At 40.9% G+C, this 23510-nt stretch overlaps 2 protein-coding genes across 24 annotated transcripts in view; one reads left to right on the top strand and one right to left on the bottom strand.

Annotated features, from left to right (window-relative positions):
- The window catches only part of DMD (dystrophin), a 2249390-nt gene that overhangs the window by 2207395 nt on the left and 18485 nt on the right, over positions 1-23510 (top strand). For all 16 annotated transcript variants that reach the window (XM_070067426.2, XM_051827673.3, XM_070067427.2 and 13 more), the window contains 2 exons: positions 9644-9887; positions 10879-11002. In XM_070067426.2, coding sequence (XP_069923527.2) covers positions 9644-9887; positions 10879-11002 — 368 coding nt within the window. The remainder of the gene's footprint in view (positions 1-9643; positions 9888-10878; positions 11003-23510) is intronic.
- LOC149119566 (uncharacterized) overlaps positions 778-23510 on the bottom strand; it is a 47301-nt gene continuing 24568 nt past the window's right edge. For 3 of the 8 annotated variants that reach the window (XR_016228032.1, XR_016228038.1, XM_089324369.1), the window contains exons 3-4: positions 6954-7020; positions 6546-6686 (exon numbers count right to left, since the gene is read on the bottom strand). Coding sequence is in view for 3 of the 8 variants with exons in the window: in XM_089324369.1 (XP_089180495.1) it covers positions 6964-7020 (57 nt within the window). In the remaining 5 variants the exon portion in view is untranslated. Of the gene's footprint in view, positions 1094-6382; positions 6687-6953; positions 7021-12183; positions 12487-23510 lie in introns of those variants that run through there. The other 5 variants (XR_016228041.1, XR_016228039.1, XR_016228033.1 and 2 more) reach the window with 4 other exon arrangements.

Genomic DNA, 23510 nt, shown 5'->3' with positions numbered 1-23510 from the left:
ATCATAAGTAAATCCATATAATCCCTTTCCTATAATTTCCTAGTAAATCCAGGTGATCATTTCAAAGCTAAAAATAACCTCTATGTTTAGTTTTAGCAGTGAGCATGATTCCCAGTTGTTCTGCATTCATCTACGTTTTCTTTCCATGGTGGGATTAAACAATAGCCCACACATTAGAGCAGGCCTGCGGAATCATTTGATCTGGCCCTGCCAAGGCAGCCGCAGGTAGGACTCCAAATTCAATAAAGCTCTAGCAGGCGAATTTTGTGTGGCCCTTGAATGATGTTAGAAATAGCCAAGTAGCCTTGTGGCAGAAAAAAAGGCTCCCCACCCCTGCCCTGGACTCTGAGATCTTTAGGGGTAAGGCAGAGGGCCTTATCTGTGTTTATCTCCACAGTGCTGAGTGCATAAATACGTTACACAAATAAATGGATGAATTCCCTTTGATGGGTTTGCAGCTGCCCTTTTTCTCATGTCTGATATTTGGGGCCTTTCCTCAGTTCCTTTAATATTCTTGTTCAGATTGTAGTGAGTGTCATTTTTCCATTAGACTGAACCATCTCAGTTGTTGAGGTGAACCCGGACTTGAGAGTTCTCTGGGCTCATTTTGGGGCTCTGAATGCCCATCATGTGAAAATATGTGTCATAAGTATTTGCACAGATAATTCTGCAGGCATGTGCATTCCATTCGTGTTTCATGTTCATGAGCCAAAGCTTGATTCTTATATAGTCGGAAATACCTTTGTGCCATGAGAAAGAAGATTTTGAAGCTAAAACTTAGTTGTTCATAAGAGCTTTATTGAGCTAATTCGCAAGTTGTTAGTATGTTCACAGTTGTGCAACTATCTTCGTACAATTTGAAGATAGTTTCAGTCATTCCATTTAAAAAAAAAAAAAGATTTATTTTATTTATTTGAAAGAGCTATAGAGAAGCAGAGAAAGGTCTTCCATCCAATGGTTCACTCTGCAAATGGCCGCAGCTGTGCTGATCTGAAGCCAGGATTCAGGAGCTTCCTCCGGGTCTCCCACGTGGGTGCAGGGGCCCAAGGTCTTGGGCCGTCTTCTATTGCTTTGCCAGGCCATCAGCAGAGAGCTGAAAGTGGAACAGCTGGGACTCGAACTGGCGCCCACATCAAATGCCAGCACTGCAGATGGCAGCTTTACTTGCTCCACCCCAGTGCCTTTCTGTAACCACTCTCCACTCCCAACCACATTCTCCCTTCAGTCTCTATGAATTTGCTTATTTTGGACCATTCATAAAAATGGAATATTGCAACATAGGGTGTTCTATTTGAAAGGAACTTGTATGTAGTAGCATGTATTAGTACTTCATTTTTTTCCTCATGCTAAATATTATGCTAATTCATCAGTTGATGGGCATTTAGGTTGTTTCCGCTTGTTGGCTATTATTGGAAAAGCTGCTGTGAGCATCCAAGTGCGTCTGTTGTTGTAATAGAGGAGACCATAGGATCAGCTATGGTAAGAGTGTACCACAGTGCATGCCAGGAAGTGAAAAATAGGCCATCAAGCTGAATTTATTGGGAGAACTTAAGGCTGCGTCTAACTACACATGAGAGAATCAAATCTGGACACATGAAATTTACAATTATGATTCACCTGGAGACACTTAGGACTTTTTGCTGACTACAGACAATGAAAGTTTGACACTCGGCTATATTTGTCTGAAAACGGAGGCGTACTTTTCCCTCCAGTGCTATTCCTGGGGACTAGACTTTCTACCTCTAAAGCCTCTCCAATCCCACTTTGCCTTTTGAATGAAGCCCAGCCACTACTCTTTTTGTCTTGGGTTTTGTTTGTCTGCTGTATGTCCTGATATGAATTCTTCTGTTCTTGCGTTGGACTTTTGATTAATGCATTTATTTAGAGACAATAGTTGCTGATCAGGAGTTTGTGACTAGCAGCTCAGTCACGAAAGCTAATTAATACTGTCAGGTTCTGCCTCTTGGGATTTGAGCAGGCTATTGATCTCTGTATCAAGGGCGCATCCAGAAAAGAGAGCACAGTGAGATACAGTAACCCTGTGGACTTGGTTCACACATTTTCTTCCAGCAGAACACTATGGACACAATTTGACAGTTGTGGCATGTGCCTAGCACACTTGGTCCAATCCATGGCACTGACTGCATTGTACCCAGATGCTGAGCCGTAACACACTTTGGTAAAGCACAGGTCTTGGGCGATACACGATTGTTCTAAAGTTTGGGGGTAGCAACAGTATGGCCAGGGGCTAGAATTTCAATATGTGTAGGGCAAACTCCAAGCACTATTTATGTACACTGTCTGCCAAGCTTAGTAAGTCTTAGTAGATGGCTTTCATTTCAGGTAATTTAACTGCTTTGGTCTAATTGCGAGTTTTCAGCACACCTGAGGTTCCAACGCTAAAAAATACAGACTAGAGAGAGAACGAAGTAATAAGTACAACAACAATAGTAAGCGATAGTTATGTAGTATGAGCTGGACATGGCTCAAAGAAAATGTTACATACAGAATCTGGACTGTACGGGCAGCCGCGTGCCTAGGTTAGTTGCCTAACCTCAGCGAGGAGCCGAGGCAAGTCATAAATCGAGGTCTCTCTGACTCCAAGACCATTTGTTAATCCCTGTTCTAATTCCCTCCTCGGCCATGGGTGATAAAAGTACCGGAAAGGTGATGTATCACAAAAATTACGTTTGCCAACCTTTCTCTTTATGGGACAAAGCTTTTTTTTTTTTCCTTTACTTGTTTCAACATCTCTTTTAAAATGCAAATATCACTGGACGAAATGGCACATTATTATGGCATCTCAGTGAGTTTTAAATGTCTTATATAAAACTTTACACTGAGCAAATTTCAATAGGAAAGAGGGTGGAATTGAGAGTTTTGAAGTTTGAGTGGGGGGTTGGGGAGGATCCTGCCATTTTTGTGGTGGTGTTTAAGGCAGACCTAAGATATGCACGCTGACTTCCACTCTGAGCTTCCCCTTAATTAACAGAGGTAATACCAAGGTTCAGTAGTGTCTTGTTCTGACTAGTTTAGGAGTATGTTTGTTAAAATTTTACAGTATAGTTTTAAATATTTGCATTGTGATCGAAAAGGCTGTGTGCAATTACCAGTCTTGAATTTTTTTTTTTAAATTTACGACCTTGGCCAGAACCTAGACTGGTAGTTAGGATTTAATGCCCTATGAAGGTGAGGCCAGGTTCCTTTTAGATACAGGCCTTTGTAGTTGTTCTGTTTCATGAACTGGACCCTGTGTGTGCTTATGCTTCGGTGTATAGTTAATGTATAAAACTGTGAAGACATTGATCACTGGAAAGTAGCCTTTCTTATTATAATATCATATAACTATTTGATTTCACATAGTAGGGAAGCTCTATTTAAATAATAGCTGACCTACATTGAAATCACTTGACTTCTGTAAGTTATTACAAATTACACAAAGATCGCTGCAGTGGTCTTCATCATACATGCTAGTTCTGATTGCTGGAAGGGCACTCATAAATCATGGCTAAAGAGGCCAGGTGCTTTAATGTTCTCAGCAGGTAGAGGTAAGGCAACAAGCTTTGTCAATTTCATTCATCTCCTACGCCCATTACTTGGTTAGGAAATTTTTCTGGATGTAAGTTTGTATCTGGCCAACCACATTTATATACTTTATGACATAAAATTAATCAGATACATCTGCATAGTTGTAGAATGAAGGGATTTTTTTCCACTCTATGGAGAATAAGAAATTAATAATGCATGGGAGACTTTTTTAGGATGACTGGCTACAGGAAGAAATTGTAGTGACAGAAGCCGTGTGTGGTGAATCTGAATTAGTGTTCTTCAGGGAGCAACCAGAGAAATATAATTTACAAGATAATCAAGAACGTAAATAGATTCTCTGTGGAGTCCTCTGGTTGCTGACATACACTCATCTATATTGAAATGACTGCATTCTAACAATTAGAGCACCAATAGGGGGGAAATGGATTGCTGTCAATATGTATTTGGTTTTCTTAAAGCTAACTGCTAAAATGAGTAAACCGTGTACCTGTGGTTAAACTTGAATATTGATCACTTATGAGAATGATCTTCCATATGTGCCTTATAACTATTGTGTCAAAAAAATTGAGCATCATAATACACTTTAAAAGGTATTGCTATAGACTTCTGAACATAAGGAAACGACTTAATTTACAAGCCTTAAATGACTCTGTTTTCCAGTCTTTAGCACAGCTTTGTGACCATGACTGCATTTACTAGAAAACATTTAGTCAAAGTCATCACTTTTTGATAATCCTTGTAAACATTTATAAATACCTTCAAAGAAAACTTTGTACAGGGGTCTTCAAAAAGTTCATGGACTAGGCATGGATTTCAGAATTTTTTGGACCAAAATAGTCCATGTTCCACAAACTCTTTTGAGGTACCCTTCTATCATATTTTGAGACATTTTGGTACAACTTACCCTGCTTCGGGAAGGCCACTAGGAGCGCTTACATATTCTCTATGTTTGTTTGGGAAAAAGGAAAGGCTCATATTTGATTCACTGACTATGGCTTAGTGAATTAAGATTGGAATTAATATGAAGGGAACCTTTGACTACACATCTACAAGGTCAGTGTGTTCCAGTAGCGTCTGATTAAGTGACTATTAGCTCTTTAAGACCTCTTCCTCTGCTCCTACCATTTATCAGTAAGAGATAGTACATGGAAGGACAAATGAAGAAGACATAGCTGGGCTTGCTTTACAACAAGATGAGTATCACTGTGGACTGGAAATGACAAAGCTGTTTAAAAGCACAGCAGGACATGGTGACCAGTAAGTGGGCTATGGCTTGGGGCTTTTGGGTTCGGCTGTAGCAGAATTACTGTTTGATATCAGGGTCCCAGAGGAAAGTACCACCCATAAAACTTAAAGCTGAACATGACAAAGAATTGCTTTGACTGCTACAGGGAACTATAGCCTCCATGGACCCCATGTGTCGATTTTGGAGAAGAGGTAAAGCGTTGCAGTCTTGAAGGAACTAATCCCAGACTGGAAACCAGCACCTGGCCATGACATTAATGATCTCTCCATTATCACTCAATGTAGCAGGTGCCAACCACCAATACAAGATCTAGGGGTGGACGGGAGCAGACACAAAACACTTGACAGAGATCAATGTCGAAGCAGAGGAATAATATGAAGGGCCACACACACACAGAATGCAAAAGACATACAGTAGCATCCCCCAAATAATCACCAAAAGATTTATGTCTACATCAAAGTAAAATTATGTACATTTAGGGTGCTCAAAATCATAAATAAGGGGATACTAGTCACTGAAATGAGAAAGTAAAAAACAAGAAATCGATGAAGAGCTGGTATATCTGTAAGACATCTTTGCTGATGAAAGCATACTAAATCGATGGGAGAAATTCTAGCCCGGACCCAGTCAAGAAACGCAATGTCATTAGAAGATGGTGCTGAGAATTTTAGTGTCATGCGTAGTGAGAGGAAAAAGAAAAAGATAAATAAGCATTTGAGAGAGACAGAAAGTTGACCACAAGGTAGATTTTAGAGTTTAAGAGAAGGACTATTGGAAGCCAAAGTCTTGTAGAATTGAAGGAAATGGTGTTTCAAGAGAAAATGTAAACATCTGGGAAGGAAAGAAAGGGCTGCATGGAACAATTGGTATTCTTGACAGCTCAGCTCTGCAAAGCCCTGCCTGATTTTTTTTTGGACAGGCAGAGTGGACAGTGAGAGAGAGACACAGAGAGAAAGGTCTTCCTTTGCCGTTGGTTCACCAATGGCCGGCGCACCGTGCTGATCTGATGTCAGGAGCCAGGTGCTTCTCCTGGTCTCCCATGGGGTTCAGGGCCCAAGCACTTGGGCCATCCTCCACTGCACTCCCTGGCCACAGCAGAGAGCTGGCCTGGAAGAGGGGCAACCAGGACAGAATCCGGTGCCCCAACTGGTACTCAGAACCCGGTGTGCCGGCGCCAGCTCAGCCCTGCCTGATTAAAACAAGCCTTTTCTATTTTTCACTGGAAAGCACAAACACAGACATGTAAAGTGTTGTATATCCCAAACCATGTTTCCTGAACATAGACTCTTATAAATAACTCATAAAAGGAGAGCCTTGTGGAGGACCAGGCCCACAGGCTCAAGATACCTAGGAAGATCTCTCTAGAAAATATAGTCTTCCGTCAGTGCCTTTGTGAAAAGTAGATGGGCAGGAATCACTCGTACTATCCCGATGGCCATGTCTGAAAACAGTGTTTTCAAAAGGAACCTCCTGGATGGCCTAATCGGGTAGGAAGAAGACATTTGAATAGGATTCTGCATAAAAGAAGTGTTGGCAGCTTGAACATTTCAATGAAGGTAGGGGCTTTTTAGTGAATAACTACAGGCAGGGGACAAAAAAAAAAAAAAAGCGCCCCAGAAAGTAATTCCTATAGAATGAGACCTTGTGAACGTTGGATGCTGCTTCAAGTTTGCAGAAACATTTAGCTGAATGCCAGTTAGTCAGAAATTAATTTAATTATTGTGAACAGTTACATATGTTGGTTCACACCCAGAGGACCAGTGTGCAGAATCTGGCTACAGGTAAACTTAACGTTGATAAATCGCTTCTTACCACTGAACTGCACAAATGACTACCCCTTAAAGATTGATAGCAATAGGATTTCAATCGGTGCTGATAGGAGAGTCTATTCCTGGGGATGAAAAAGATTATACATTGATTTCCTGTATGAACTTAAGTCAACTCGTAGAACGCGGTAACATGGTGCTGTAACAGCAGCAACAAAATAAGTGCAGAAGGGACTTGATTTCGGCTTCAATGTGGACATCCAGCATTGTGAAGCCGAGGATTTCGACATGCCCTCCCCTGTGGAATGTCGGGTATGGAACAGTAAAAAAGTATTTTCTTAACAGGAAACCCAGTCCTGAGACATTACTTTCTCAAGACTGGATCTGCTCACCACTTGCCACTCAGTGTCTTCTCATAGATCGCGATCTCCCATATACCTCGGTGGATAGGAATTTCACCTGTGAGCAAAAGAAATCTGTCATCTTATTTAGGTATTTATCATCACTGGAAGAAAGATGTCAAGAGTTCTAGTCATCACTGAGTATCAAATAGCAGAAGTGTCCTCAATTGGAATTGTAGTCTCTGCAAATCCTAAAGCATTTGGGACCTTATATATTTTATCGATGTCCAAAGAAATACAACCAAAATAAAGTGGAATCACTCTAGAAATAAAATGCACAGCAAAAACATCATAAGGAACTAGAAAGGTATACTGCATAGGGCCAACAATGTATAAAGTGAATTATGACAGAATGAAAAGGAGAAATGAACAAACCCATAATTACATTTCCGTAAACTCTAACAAAAAACTAGAGCTACAAAGGAATTAAAAAATTAATATAGATAACTTGGAGACTCCACCTTTCAAATGGGGAAATTCATTTTCTAGTACTTAAGGAATGCTTTTGTGAACTATGAACTAGTCACAAAAAGATGGATTGCTAACTTTTAAAGGATCAGATATTCACCAATTAAAATGCAGTTAAATTATAAAGTGAAAAACATTTCAAAATATAACAACCACATTCTTAAGTGACTATCTGTTGAATTAAAATAAACACAGGCCTGCGCCATGGCTCACTAGGCTAATGTGGCACCAGCACCCCAGGTTCGTGGCCCTGGAGTGCAGTGGAGGATGGCCCAAGTGCTTGCCCCTGCACCCCATGGGAGACCAGGAGAAGCACCTGGCTCCTGATCAGCGCGGAATCTAACATCAACAATTTTCATTTAATATGAGGACTTCATACTAAAATCACCAAAAGGATCAAAGGGGGTCAGAATAGCCAAGAAAATTTTGAGGAAGAGCCAGTGGGGCTAGAGAGCCTGCTAGACACCAATGGATTTAAAGCTGCAGCGTATAACCTAATCTGCACAGGGATATCCAAGCAGACCAGCAGAACAGATTTCGAGAACGCAGAGGCACACCTATGTATTCATAGTACAGAGAAAGGATGAACCGTGCTGTGAATGGACTTGGCTTAAGAGATTATGTATGGCGGGGCAAGGGAAGTAAAAGTAGATCCTGTGTGCACACCAAGCACAAAAGTAGATCCTGAGTAATGCCCTAAATGCGAAAAGCACAATTTTAAACTTTAAGATGCAGGTATAAAGGAGAATTTTCTTGGAGAAAGGTGTTGCAATGTGAATCTTGTATACTGTAGGATGGCATGAACCAAGAATAGAGATAAGGTGCATTAAGACAAAGACGAGAGAGTGTTTGCCAAGCCCATAAGTCACAAAAGATAATAATGTAGACTGTATCCAACACTAATCCTTGGATGTAGGAATAATTTTATATATATATTTACATTAAATATATTTAATAAGGAAACAACCCAGCAGGAAAATGCATAAAGAAAACATGAAAACATCACCAGTAGTGAGAGACGTGCAAATTAAAGTCCACAACATCAGACTGGCCAAAACTGAAACGTCTGATAACACCAAGTATTTAATGAAGGTGTAGCCACATGGAAAACCTCATCCACTACCAGTGAGAGTATAAATGAATAAAAACCACTTAGAGCAATTTGGTGACATGAAGGAATGTGGAGGATGCTTCTAGGATTCAACAAGACCGCATTAAGACAGATGAGACCTCTGTTAAGGATCTTTTACACAGGTAACCTGGGAGACAGGTATCAGGAAGTTCACTGTATCACTATTTGTAATAGTGAAATGTTGGCAACAAGCTAAATGTCCACGGACAGGAGAATGTCATTGGCATAATGAAGCAACAGAGTAATGCTTGACAGCAGTTGAAATAGCAAACTATTAATGTATCAACATGGACACATCTCCAAACAGTGTGGAAGGCCAAGGGCAACTCTTAGAACGGTATGTACATTCTTAAACATAACGTTCTTAAATGTGAAATTTAAGAACGTGCCAAATCATGCTGTTAGGTTGTATTAGATAAAATGGCCATTTTTGTAGGAGGGTAAAACAGCTAATTAAGTTCAACCTACTATTGGTGGACACATTCATGGTACTGACGGACATGGAATTCGGTGTGGCTTGATCTCCTTGGGAGCGATGGTGAGGAGGGAATGGTACAGTATTGAAGAGGGTCTCTGGGGGAGCTTCAGCTTTAGCTGTCATATTTGAATTCTTCAAAAAAGTTTTAAGAAAATATGACAAACGATAACTTTGGTAAAGTGCGGGGGTCCATGTGTATATTCCTAGTTTATTATACATTTCTGTTGAAAATATATGATAATTTTTAAGCAAAGTGCCGATAGAAGTATACAACTTTTAGCCTCATGCTATTGTAAAGAAATATTTACAAAATGATTAGATCGTTTGCTGCTTACTTTTCTGAAACATAGCACTCATCAGGCTTTTAGCGTAAGATGAGAAACTGAAAATCATCTTTCTTCACACACCAGAGCTTCAAGTTTTATTTTGCTCTTTTAGCATTGGTAAGATTGTCATCATAAAACCCATCCATTAGTGCTTCTCTTTGGCTCGCTATTGTTTGGTGGTGGTCAGATGCACCTGTCTGCCGTGTTATATGAAACGCAGTGATGATAGTCACATTTCTTCCCCCCCCCTTTTTTTTTACCCTCTTAATGCCAACAGGAATCTGCAAGCAGAGTATGATCGTCTGAAGCAGCAGCATGAACATAAAGGCCTGTCCCCACTGCCGTCCCCTCCTGAAATGATGCCCACCTCTCCCCAGAGTCCCCGGGATGCTGAGCTCATTGCTGAGGCTAAACTACTGCGTCAACACAAAGGCCGCCTGGAAGCCAGGATGCAAATCCTGGAAGATCACAATAAACAGCTGGAGTCACAGTTACATAGGCTAAGGCAGCTGCTGGAGCAAGTGAGGCCCACATCTCTAATACGGGGTGGATACGAATATTTATTTTTCCTTCTGAACTAGGACAACACTGAATCCTCTGTTTAAGTGCAACAAGCATTGATTCCTAAGTGTTTGCCATGTGTCTCTACTGGTCCCAGGTGTCGAGGGCTACACGATGAGGAGGGAAGCTAGTGCATCCTTTTATGGGTATTCAAGAGTAACCCCTACCACAGTTTCCGTTCATTTGATCACTGTGGAATGCATTTAGAAAAAAATGCATCAAGATTTCCACTAGTTGTCTATACGTGAACATTTTACTGCTTAAAATTGAGCTGTTTTCTTTGTAATTAGTATATATGTGTTTCTTTTTCCCCCTAACGCATCATTTTTTGAGCCTCCATTGAAAAACCCAGCAAGATTCTGCATTATAACAGGCCCTACTTAGACATGCCCTTACCTGTACGGGAATTTTTTTTCTGGTTACTTTAGCACTTCACAAAAACAGGAATTCTCCATTACGTTTCTGAGATCTCGTGTCTCACCATTCTCACATCACCTTCTGAACCTTTCCGTTTTTCACTCTAATGACTTATAATATGAGAGTACTTCAAAAAGCTCATGGAAAAATAAAAGACAAACTTATTTTGGCACAAAATTTGAAATCTGTGCTTAGGTTTTTCATGAACTTTTTGAAGACCCTTATATGCTTAGATCTCAAAAAATTTTTTGTCCCGAAAGAAACTTCGCTTTTAACTTCATTTTCCATGAGTTCTTTGAAGCACCCTCATATATTTCATTCCACTGTAGCTCTGATGTTTTTTTCCTCACATTTATAAGGGGGCACAAGGCAGACACACAGATAAGTGGAACACACCCCCAGCGAGACATCCGAGATTCCACAGTTGTCATGCAGTTTCTAAGAAGGAAGGGCCAGAGTACCTATAATGTTTTTATTTTTATATACCTGAATGTTTATTATGAGACATGACTCTTTTCTTCTTGGATGCCGTAGCCCCAGGCAGAGGCCAAGGTGAATGGCACAACAGTGTCCTCTCCTTCTACCTCTCTTCAGAGGTCAGACAGCAGCCAGCCTATGCTGCTCCGAGTGGTTGGCAGTCAAACTTCAGAATCCATGGGTAAGTGTTTTCTACTACTCGGATTCTCTTCCCTCCCAAGTTCTGGCAATGGTGAAACGTGTGCTCAGGGATTCCAGTCATCAGCTGAATTCTCTAATACCAGTTCTGGATGAGACACTAACGTGCATGCTTCAGTGATGAGTAACATAGTCCTAGCCTTCAAAGAGCTGGCCTTTTAGATATTCACAAGATGGCAAGAGTGGTTATAAAAGTTCCATTCAATTTGGAGACCAGGGATGGCTTCACAGCCAACTGATGTTTGAGGAGGGAATAACGTAAATGAAGTGCAGAGATGACGAGGAGGGTGGAAAACAGCTGGTGTAGTCCAGGTTAGTAGAAACACAGGGCCCAAGCAGGAAGTAGAGGGAAACATGGCTGCAGGGAACCAGTGTTAGGCTCAGTTTTGTATCAGCAAATCAGACCAGATGAGAAATATCTAAACAGAAATTTCTAAAAAGAGGTATTCTAGCAGATTTATCTGACCCCAGGTGGAATTTTTACAGATGGAGAGGGGAGTGAGGAGGCAATTGTAAAACCCCAGATAATTGAGTTCTGAGGACCAGTGCTTGAGAGACTTTGGAGAAGAGGACTGTGAGGCTAAATCATGCAGATGGAGCTCTGGCCGGTCCTGGACACTGACTGCAAAGTGTTGAGGCAATCAAATGGGGCGAGAAGCCCTGGTTGGAAGAATATAGTGAAACGTTTGATTGTGACCATAACGTGCTTGAGGAACCAGACAGTGCTCCGAGTGATGTCCAGAAAAAAAAAGTTAACATATAGATCTGTGGAGGGCAGCCTGGGGAGATTTGAGAGTGAGCTCCATAGCATTGATTTTTGAAGCATATGAGATGAGAAATAAATACCAAGGGTGCTTGAATACAGTGTCTTGGGGAAGACCTCCCTGTGAGTGATGATGGGCTGCTGGAAGACTGGGGAATAGGAACAGGATCAAGGGAGATACGATCAAAAGGTCCAAAGTTAAAGAGAACTCAGTGGAAGTGATTATCAATGTCAGCCCATCGGTCCACTGTAAATGAGAAAGCATTTTCATCCTAGACAAGGGAAGTTACAGAACCTCTGCCTTTTCAATGAAATTAAAAACCAGAGAATCCTGAAAATGCGTGAAGGTTAAGGATAGTGCAGACATTTTGGAAACATTACCAAGTACAAATGCAGATCACAGGTAGATCAGTTTGTTGGACAAATGGTCAGTGTGGTCAGGTGTCATTCTTCAGCAATGTTCTCTGCCCGGGACTGGATTATGAGAATAGAGTCAGGTTGGTAACACAGAAAGGAAAGGTCCAAGGTATGAGTATTATGCTGGCGGGTCAGCAAACTTTATCACAGATGTCGCTTGCCAGTGAAGAGCTGAAAACTGGACAGAGAGGATGCAGGTCACAGGGTCGCGACGGCCAGAGTGGCAATGCCCTCGCAGTGATCAGGACTGTGGATGGACACGAGGTTGAGGAAGCTGGATGAGGGCTCTGAGCATTTGTGAGGCCAGAGAGGGAGAGAAGACGGTTGCAGTCAGTCTGATGAAGTTCAACAACCTGGAAGAGGGAATAGCCCCCCCCCCCCCCCCCGGAGGAAGTCAGAACTTGGAGGCGAGCTAGCTTTCGGTTCTTCTGAGAAGAAAGAAGAAATGCTGGAGGTTGTTTTCCTGATTTGATTGCACCTCAGTGACTTGGGGCAATCGATGTGTCGGCTTCTCTCTTCCCACATGAGATCTGAATATGGCTCATGGACTACTGGGACCGTCAGTGATAGTGCAGCGCACGACAAAATATCGGCTGCCTTTGAAAAGCCTATAAATTTCCAAAACAACGAGGTTTCAGTACCTCTGTTGTCATCCTACTGCAGGATCTCTCCTTTTTCCAAGTAAAGCCTGTGAAGCTAAGTTGCATATTTTAGCAGGGAGACTCAGAGCCCTGGGTGCTCAGGCGCATTAATAATTTAGGCTGTCAACTCTGGGGAAGAGGCAGCATGCCCTCTTTAAGCACCCAAATTAAAGTACACATCAGCCTATGATCCTGCTGATTTGTGGAACCAAGAAAATGGTGGCTGGACTGAAGGCAAGGGTAGACTAAGTGCTGTGTTCTGGGGGGCCGAGTTAAGCTAAAGGATCACTTGCCAATATAAAATGGATAGACTGTTGTTAAGTGTGTTCTCCCAAAGACAGGATTCCAGTCCAAGGTGCCTTTGTCCTTTTTGAACTGCATACACCAGCTTCCTTCAAGAAGGAAGAAACAGCTATTTTCTTAAAGGATGCACACAAAGTGTTTAAAGCAATGCACTGTGTGTCTCTGTGCTTTGAGATTTGAATTATTTTCTGGATAGACAGCTGCATTTTTTAAAAATACACAAACCCCAGTGATTTTCTTTTAAGTGAATTATGGGAGCAATCATACCAGGGGATCTGTCTAAAGAGTCGAGCTGCAGTCGGCTCTGCATTTGCAGGTCCTGTGTGTGCTGGTGTTGTTTGTTCATTATTCCCTGAATAGCACAGTATAGCAACTATTCACATTGTATTGTAAGTAATCTAGAGATGATTTAAGGTAGACAGGAGGTTGTGCGTAGGTTATATGCAAATATAATGCCACTTGGTATAGGGGCCTGGGAATCCCAAGATTTTGGTAGGTCCCGGAAGCAAATCCCCTAGGGTACTGAGGGACAGCTGTGCTGTTAGTTCTCTGCATGCCATATGTGGTCTACACACATGGTGTTGGGACAGTGTGCTAGTGACTCTTACTTTCTATTTGTCTCTTCCAATAAAATGTAACATTTGTCTTCCTGAGCCCTACATACAAGCCATGAGTCCCTAACCACTCATGTCTAATGGCTCCTGCTCTTCCACCAGATTACTTGTTGAGAATTTTATTTTTCTTTACTTAAAAATATTAAATGATGCCTTACCCTATTTTTAAAAAAGGCTTATAGTTAAGGCTTATAAAGTAATGGTTCCCTAGCTTCTTATTTAGAATAATTTGAAACTTACGTAAAAATTATAATTTGTGTGTTGTTAAATGTATTACGCTTATTTATATTGAACGTATTCATAATGTTAATGTATTTACACATTCGTGCTTATGTTTGTGTATAGTTTATTTTGCTAACCCGTGACACTTCACACCTAAAACACTTTGAAAATGAAAGATGCTCTCAGCAGTCTCCTTTAACATAGAACACTGACGTTGTAGAAGGGGTTAGGGCGGATGTTTGGAGAATGTTTCTCAATTTGGATTTGCATTCCATATTTTACACAGCATCACCACAGAGGTGACATGCTGGTTTCCTCACTGTATCATACCCAGGCTTTCCTCACAATCCCTCTCCCTGGGCCCCTGGGCACTCCTTCCATTCCTTGGCTTCTGCTATGTTGATCATCATAAATCAGGATTTCCGGCTCAGCCTTCAGAACATCTCTTCCAAGTTCCCAGTCTCTACATAGTCATTTTCCACACTTTTTCCCTTTATCTTAGCCCTGTCCTGCCTCTACTATTCCAATCACAAAAGTCAGTTTGTTGTGCCTTTTATAAAAAGAAGAAAACTCTACCACTCAGGTGCTTCTGCCAAAATATAGCCCTCATGTACCACCAGAACAAATAATATGAATACTCTTACTAGATCTATCCTTGGTCTGTCTTCAGATATTTCCAATTACTCGCCTACCATTTAGAGTGTATCAGATTATTCCTCTCCTTGAGCATTTTCCAGCTCCTAAAAGCCAGGCTCCTTCTCCTGGGCTTTCTTAGCCTTGAGCACAATGTTCTCTTAACCTAAAACATCCCATCCTTTCTTTTCACCAGTGAGTCGTCCTTTGGAATTCAATCATGCATTACATCTTGTAATTTATTCTAGATTATAAACAGTTATTAGTATTTATTGCTTCACCCTAGAATGTCTATAGAACTTAAACTCTAAGGACAGGACCTAAGTCTTGTTCCTTTTCTTTCCTATTTGAGTACCCTGTATCCAAACACTCAGTAAGGCATTTATTGAATTAATGTTTTAGAATTCAAGCACAATACATTCTTGTATAGATATGGAACAATTCACACATAAACACATTTAGCTACTAATTTCATTAGATCTCACCCCCTTAAAAACGAACCAGCTCATCCTCCTCATTATCACCAATGTACTCCATAGCGTATTAAACTTATGCACAGCATCTGTATATAAAAATGTAAGCATCTGCCCGAATTTATAGTGTAAAAAAGTTAAAGCTAATTATCAGGTGCTAGATAATCATGGTATTTTTTTCTTCTGAAAAAATGGAAGAAAAGCAGGGGAGATACAAGTAGTGAAGTAATAACACATCAAGTTAGCAATTCAGAGAAGAATAATTGTGTGCCTGTTTGCGCATAATCATTTTCCTGCACACAGATCCTTTTTTTTTTTTATTTAAAGAAAAGCCAGACAGAATCACAGGAGTAAAGATTATTGTGTCTGTTCTGTATCAGCACTATGGCTTCTGGCTCAAATAATTTTTTAAGCAAGTAGACCCATTATCAGCACTTGAATTGAGAGAGAAGTCAGATGGCATATCATTCCTTCAGAAAAGTCTGAAATCATGTCAGGATTGTCTTCAGTTGCTTCCTACAAGAAACTTCACCAATAAAGATATTCCATGCAAATGGAAATAAAAAATGAGTAGACGTAGCTATACTTAAACCAAACTCTAAGGCAAGGTCACAATATAATGACCTAAGGATCAATTTAAGAAGATCTGACTATTGTAAATGTATATTCACCAAATGCCAGAGTACCTGGTTTTATAAAACAGTAGATCCAAAGAGATACATAGCCCCCAATAAAGTAATACTGAGGAGCTTCAGTACGAAACTTTCATCAATGGACAGGTCAGTGAGACAAAAAAAATCAATAGACAACAGTTAACCTATATTATAAGCCAAATGGACATAATAGACTTTTTTAGAATGTTCCATTGCACAGTTGGCAGAATACACATTCTTGTCATCTGCACATAATATTCTCTAGGACAGACAATCTACTAAACCATAAAGCAAGTCTCAACAAACCAAAAAAAACCACTTAAGTCATAGCATATATTTTTTCTAACCATAGTGGAATAAAGCTGGAAATTAACAACAAAAGAAACTTCAAAAATATATGACCCTGAATGAACAATGGATCATTGAAGAAATCAAGAGAAATTGAAAAATCCCTTGAAAATAATAAAAATGGAAACATAATATATGAAAATGTATGGGATGCAACAAGAGGAAAGTTTATAGCAATAAATTCTTACATCAGAAAAATGAGACGGTATTAACTTCCTAAAAAAATAAAGAACCAAACCCAAAATTAGAAGGAAAGACATAAAAATTAGAGAAAAAAATTTTAAAATACCTAAGATTAATGAAAGGGTTAGTTTTTTAAAAATATACAAAAATTTATAAATCATTAGCCAGACCTACCACGAAAGTAAAGAGAAGACTCGAATAAATAAAAATCAGAAATGAAAAAGAGATATTACAACTGATACCACAGAAATACAAGGAATCGTTAGGAACTATTACAAACAGCTATATGTCCATAAATTGGAAAACCTAGAAGAAATGGATTGATTTCTAGAAACATGTATCTCTCCAAACTTGAATCATGAAGACATAGCCTGAATAGACCAGTAAGACTTTTAAGAAACAACTAACACTAACTCTTCTCAAACTATTCTGAACAACTGAAAGGGCGAAAACCCTTCTAGATTCCTACTATGAAGCATTACCTGAATTCCACAACCAGATAGGGATACAACAAAAGAAGAAAACTAGACCAACGTCCCTGATGAACATATGTGCAAAGATCCTCAATATTAGCAAATTGAATCCAACAATGCACCAAAGAGATCTTCCACCCTGACCAAGTGTAGTTTATTCCAAGAATGCAGGATGTCTCTTCTATACAAGTCAGTAAATGTGTGTGTCACAACATAATCAAGGATAAAAATCATAAGATTATCTCAGTTGATACAGAGAAAGCATTTGATAAAATACAAAATCACTTCATTATGAAAAACCTTAGGCAAATTAGGGTTAAAAGGAATATACCTCACCACAATATACTATATATGACAAGGCCATGGCCAGCACCATATTGAATGAGGAGAAACTGGAGGCATGTCCACTAAGAAGGTTCCACCCAGACAAGGATGTCCACCCTTGCCACTCTTTTTCAATATAGTTACAGAAGTTTTAGCCACTCATTTTTCAAGAGAAAGGAATAAAGGATATACAAATTGGAAAGGATCAAATCAAATCATCTCTGCTTGCAGATGATGTGATTCTAAATATAAGGACCCAAAAGACTCCATTCAGAAGCAATTAGAGTATTTAGCAAAATTGTATGATAGAAAACAAGCACAAAAACATTATTAACATTTTAACACATCAATAATTGTCTTGCTGAGAAAGAATGTATAAGAACGGTCTCGTTCATAATAGCTTTTTAAAACTTAAATACCTTGGCCAGCGCCGTGGCTCACTAGGCTAATCCTCCACCTTGCAGCGGCGGCATACCGGGTTCTAGTCCCGGTCGGGGCACCGGATTCTGTCCCAGTTGCCCCTCTTCCAGGCCAGCTCTCTGCTGTGGCCAGGGAGTGCAGTGGAGGATGGCCCAAGTGCTTGGGCCCTGCACCCCATGGGAGACCAGGAGAAGCACCTGGCTCCTGCCTTCGGATCAGCGTGGTGCGCCAGCCGCAGCACACCAGCCGCGGCGGCCACTGGGGGGTGAACCAACGGCAAAGGAAGACCTTTCTCTCTGTCTCTCTCTCACTGTCCACTCTGCCTGTCAAAAAAAAAAAAAGTTAAATACCTTGGGATATATATGACCAAGGATGTGATATCATATAATCACGATCATGTAATCATGATGATTACAAAACACTAACCCAAGAAAAGGGCAGAAAAAAATGTAAAAATCCCCCATGTTCATGGATTGGAAGAGTATTCTCAAAATGTTCATGCTTTTCAAAGCAATTTACAAAGTCAACACAGTCCCCATCAAAATATCAATGACATTCTTCACAGAGCTTAGAAATAGCAAAAGCAATCTTGAACAATAGAAACAAAGTCAGAAGGGCTGGCACTGTGGCAAAGTGGGTAAAATTCCCGGCTGCTCCACTTCTGATCTGTCTCTCTGCTATGGCCTGAGAAAGCTGAAGATGGTCCAAGTCCCTGGGCCCCTCCACCCATGTGGGAGACCTGGAAGAAGCTCCTGGCTTCTGATCAACTCAGCTGTGGCTATTGCAGACATTTGGGGACTGAACCAGTGGTTGGATGATCTGTCTCTGCCTCTTTGTAACTCTGTCTTTCAAATAAAGAAAGAAAATAATAATAATAATAATAATAATAGGGGCCGGTGCTGTGGCACAGTAGGTTAATCCTGCGCCTGTGGCGCCGGCCTCCCATATGGGTGCCGGTTCTAGTCTTGCCTGCTCATTTTCTAATCCAGCTCTTTGCTATGGCCTGGGAAAGCAGTAGAAGACAGCCCAAGTCCTTGGGCCCCTGCACCTGCATGGGAGACCAGGAAGAAGCTCCTGGCTTCAGATCAGCACAGTTCCTGCCATTGCAGCCATTTGGGGCATGAACCAACGGATGGAAGACCTTTCTCTCTGTCTCTCCCTCTCACTGTCTGTAACTCTACCTCTCATAAATAAAATCTTTTTAAAATTTTTTTAAAATAATAATAATAATGATAAAAACTAAGAGGGGCTGATGCTGTGGCGCAGGTTAAGGCACCATCAGTAGTGCCAGCATCCCATATGGGCGCTGGTTTGATTCCCAGCTGCTCTACTTCCGATCCAGCTCCCTGGAACGTGCCTGGGAGGGCAGTGGAGGATGACCCAAATGCTTGGGCCCCTGCTACCCAAGTGAGAGATCTGCATGAGGCTCCTGGCTTCAGCCTGGCCCAGCGCTAGCCGTTGTGGCCATTTCGGGAGTGATCCTATGGATGGAAGATACTCTCATTCTCATTCTCTTCCCCTCCCGGCCTCCGTAGTCTTTCAGTTAAACAAATAAATAATTTATAAAGTCAGAGGCATCACAATATCAGATAGATTTCAAGACACATTACAGGGGCCAGCGTTGTGACACAGCAGGTTGAGCTGCTGCTTGCAACACCATCCCTATTAGAGTGCCAGTCCAAGTCCCAGCTACGCTGCTTCTGATCCAGCTTTCTGCTAAATGTGCCCATCAAGGCACATGTACTTGGGCCCATCCCACCCATGGTGGAGACCAGGATGAAGTTAGTGGCTCCTGCTTTTAAAAAGACAGATTACAGAGCTATTACAACCAAAACAGCATAGTGCTGGCATACAAATAGACATGTGGACCAATAGAACAGATAGAAACCCCAGAAATAAATCCATGCATGTACAATCTACTTATCATTGACAACTGTGCTAGAAACACTCCCTGTACAAACAGCAGTCTTTTCTATAAATGGCGCTGGGAAAATTGGATTTCTACACACAGAAGTTTGAAACAAGACCCCCATCTTACATCCTATACAATGCATCAACTCACAATGGACCAAGGATCTAAATGTAAGATTGGAAAATATACTGCTACTAAAGGAAAAACAGAAGAAACAACAAGACAGTGGCTTTAAACGATGACCCTATGGACAAGACTCCAAAAGCACAGAGAGTAAAAGCAAAAGTAGACAGATGGGATTATGTTAACCTAAGAAGCTTCTGCACAGCAAAGGAAACAATTAACAGAGATAACTGACAGAATGGGAAAAATATTTGCAAACTATGCATCTGTAAAGGTCTAATACCAAAAATAGATCAGGAGTTCAAGCAATTTAACAACAAAACAATCTGGTTAAGAAATGGACAAAGGATATGAATAAACATTTTTCAAAATCAGAAATACGGATGGCTAGTAGATACATGAAAAAATGCTCAGGATCACTAGCCATCAGGGAAGTGCACATAAAACCTGCAGTGAGTTATCATTTCACCCATTAGAATGGTTATCATCCAAAAATTAAAAATCAACAAATGCTGGTGAGGATGTAGAGAAAAGGTAACCTGATACATAGTTGATGGGAAGTTAAGTTGGTACAACCATTATGAAAGACAGTATGAAGATTCCTTAGCAGTCTAAAAATAGACCTACCATATGACCCACCAGTTCCCATCTTTTTAATTTCCTTCTCTCAATTCCAGTACAGCAGTGCAATCCGACCAGTCACTTGCATCTGTTGCTGTTAAAGGCAGTATTTTGCAGACTAAAATGAACTTTATCACATTCTCACAACACTGCACTGGCTCCTAAAAGCCTTTTGGATAGAATTCAGATTCCACTGTTTTCCATGGGAACCTAATCAGATTCTGTGCATGATCTGCTTTTGTACCTCTCTCTCAGCAATTTCCCTGTGGTCTTTCCATAGCGTCATTTCCACCATTTCCTCCACTGCTTAGATTCACTCTTAAATACATCAGTCGCAGCTTCTCAGCCCCTGCACCTGCTGTTTTCCCCCCTTCAGCTCCTACTACTTCCAGATATAAATGTCCTTTTGATTCCCAAATTCTGGATTTAAAAAGTAGTTCTTATATTTTAATATGCTTTCGAGGGAAGACATTTGACGTAGCAGTTAAGATACCTTGGGATTCCTGAATCCTCTATAGGAGTGCTGAGTTTGGGTCCTGGCTCTGCTCCCCATTCAAGCTTCTCTAATGTGCACCCTGTGACATAATAGTGATAGCTCAAGTGGCTGGGTCCCTACCCCAACATGGGAGACCCAGACTGAGTTCCTGGTACCTGGCCAAACGCTGGCTATTGCGGGCATCTGGGGAGTGAGCTAGCAGATGGCAGATCCCTGTGCCTTTCAAATAAAAAAAAAAATCACAGGCTTTCATAGTAATTATCACACTATGTTAGTTTGTGATCTGTTCACACAATACTTCTGTGGACAATGAAGCCTTCATTTTCCTCCTGACAATGGCACCTTAACCACACACAAAATGTAGATCTACTCAGCAGTTAATAAAAATTACCTTCCTAAGAAAAATATTGCCATTAGCTAAGTTTATCATCTCTCAACCACTAACAACAAGCTATTTGAACACAAAGTAAATCTAGTGGTGTAGCAGGAAGGGCTGGCCAAGTCCTTTCTGTGAACACGTGGGCCCCAGTAAGTATTTTCTTATCGAGTAAGTGAGAGAGGAGGTGTTTTGGTAGGGATGCTTGTGGTCACTGGTATTTTTAGTCAGGTACATTTTGAGGTTTCCTATTATATTGTCGTGACACAGTGTATGATTAGACAACCAGTAAATTTTGGTCTCTTGCTGGTTTGATGTCTTAAAAACAGTATGTCAATCAACCTGCTATGTAACAACTACATAATCTTTAAGTTGTGTATTTCTCGTTCATGCATCTATGAGTTGGCTGGACTTTTGCTGGAGTTCAGGTCAACTTGAATCCAGGTTGTGAGCTGAATTGAGTTCTGTTCCATATTTCTCTCACCTTCCTTGGGCCAGCAGGCTACCTGGGCCATGTGCCTCGTAGCCACAGAAGCACAGGTGGGCACAATCAACACTTGAGAACATTATAGGACTCTGTTCATGTCATATATTCTGACATCCCATTGTCCTAAGTAGCTCACATGACCAAGTCCAAATTACTGGGCCAAGGAAGTACACTCCTCCCAAACCTCAGTCACTCCTGTGTCTTGCTATATTTTGAGCAGACCAGGTCACATTGCTCATTCAGGGTCTTTGCATTTGCTGTTCCCTCTGTCTAAAGCACTCTTCCCTCACATACCTGCACGGCTCACACCCTCCAGTCCTTGAAGACTTTGCTCAATGAAGACTTCTGGATGCCCCCTTCTGAAGATTCTTCCTCCTTGCCCCTTGCTAACCTTGCTAACTAACCTTCTCCATGGAATGTTTATCGTTAACTGACACACCTATGCGACTTACATGTTTATTTGTAAAGCCTGTGTGCCTACATAAGAATTTGAATTGCATGGAGACAGGGTGTTTTGTTCTTTTATTGCTATTACCCCAGCACCCAGAACAGTGCCTGGCATATAGCTAGCTTTTGGTCAATATTTGAATAAATAAATTTTATTGGTTTTAAATTTCTGTGGCTTAAGTTGGTTAAATTTCCATGGTTTTTTTTAACCATAGATTCTGGCCCAGTATCAAATAACACAATGGTGTTCCTTTAACTAAAATTTTCATTTAGCTGTTTTAACTTCTCCAGTATAATCTAATTGAAATTAATAGACAATGAACTTTTTTTTCAGTGAGTTGATTCACTTGGGAATCCCAGGTGGAGTTTGAGGCTCCTGGCTTTGACCTGGCCTTGGCCCAGCCCCAGCTATTGTGGGCATTGGGGGAGTGAACCAGTGGATAAAAGATAGGTCTCACTTGCTCTCTGCCACTCTGCCTTTTAAGTAGATGAAAATAAATATATATAGTTTTGAACTTCAGTGACCCCCCTCCCCCTTTTTTGAAAGATTTTATTTATTTATTTGAGAGATAGAATTACAGAGAGAAGTAAAGAGAGAGGTCTCCCATCCACTGGTTCATTCCCCACATGGCTTCAATGGCCAGAGTTGGGCCGATCCAAAGCCAGGAGTTTCTTCCAGGTCTCCCATGTGTGTGCAGGGGCCCAAGCACTTGGGCTACCTACTGTTTTCCCAGCCTACAGCAGAGAGCTGGATTAGAAGAGGAGCAGCTGGAACTCAAACCGGTGCCCATATTGGATTCTGGCATCACAGGCTGAGGCTTAGCCCACTACACCACAGCGCCAGCCTCTAAATACTTTATTTAAAAAAGAAAAACATGTTAAGGGGCCAGTGTTGTGGCATAGCAAGAAAGCTGCCACCTGACACCAGTTAGAGTCCTGGCTGCTCCACTTCTGATCCAGCCCCCTGCGAATGGCCTGGGAAGAGCAGCAGCAGATGGGCCCATATGCTACCACTATGTGAAATCCAGATGAAACTCCTGGCTCCTGGCTCAGTCTTGGCCACTGCGGCCATCTGGAGAGTGAACCAGTGGATAGAAGAGCTCTCTCTCTGTCTCTCCCTATCTTTCTCTAGCTCTTTCAAATAATTAAATAAATCTTCAAAAAAAAAAAATAGGTGTGTTAAAACCATCTCTAGAAATCTTGAGATTATTGAGAACAATAGAAACCAAGATTACCCTTTATTTGTGTATGTACTACTTGGGATATAATAGGTGCTTAAAAATGTCTGAATGGATACAGTGACCACTGGTATTAACATTTCTCCATGAAAATACATAAGCCAATTTTTCATTTACACTTGGACACTCATATTTGAGTCTCAGAGATGACAGTTTATGTATAAAGCTGAACCTGGGGAATATCATTAGCTTTATATTTTATAATTTGATCTTTGAAATAATTCAGGGACAGGAATGCCAGACATTTCATTGAACTGTACCTGAATCTTAACACAGTGCAATTGAGTTCCTAGAGCTCCACTATGATATAATTAAGCTGTCAGA

The sequence above is a fragment of the Oryctolagus cuniculus genome, chromosome X (assembly GCF_051225735.1).
Source record: "Oryctolagus cuniculus isolate XC-2025 breed Fujian yellow rabbit chromosome X, ASM5122573v1, whole genome shotgun sequence".
Classification (NCBI taxonomy): domain Eukaryota; kingdom Metazoa; phylum Chordata; class Mammalia; order Lagomorpha; family Leporidae; genus Oryctolagus; species Oryctolagus cuniculus.
The sequence above is the reverse complement of the archived record's forward strand: the minus strand, read 5'-3'. Positions and strand labels throughout refer to the sequence as shown.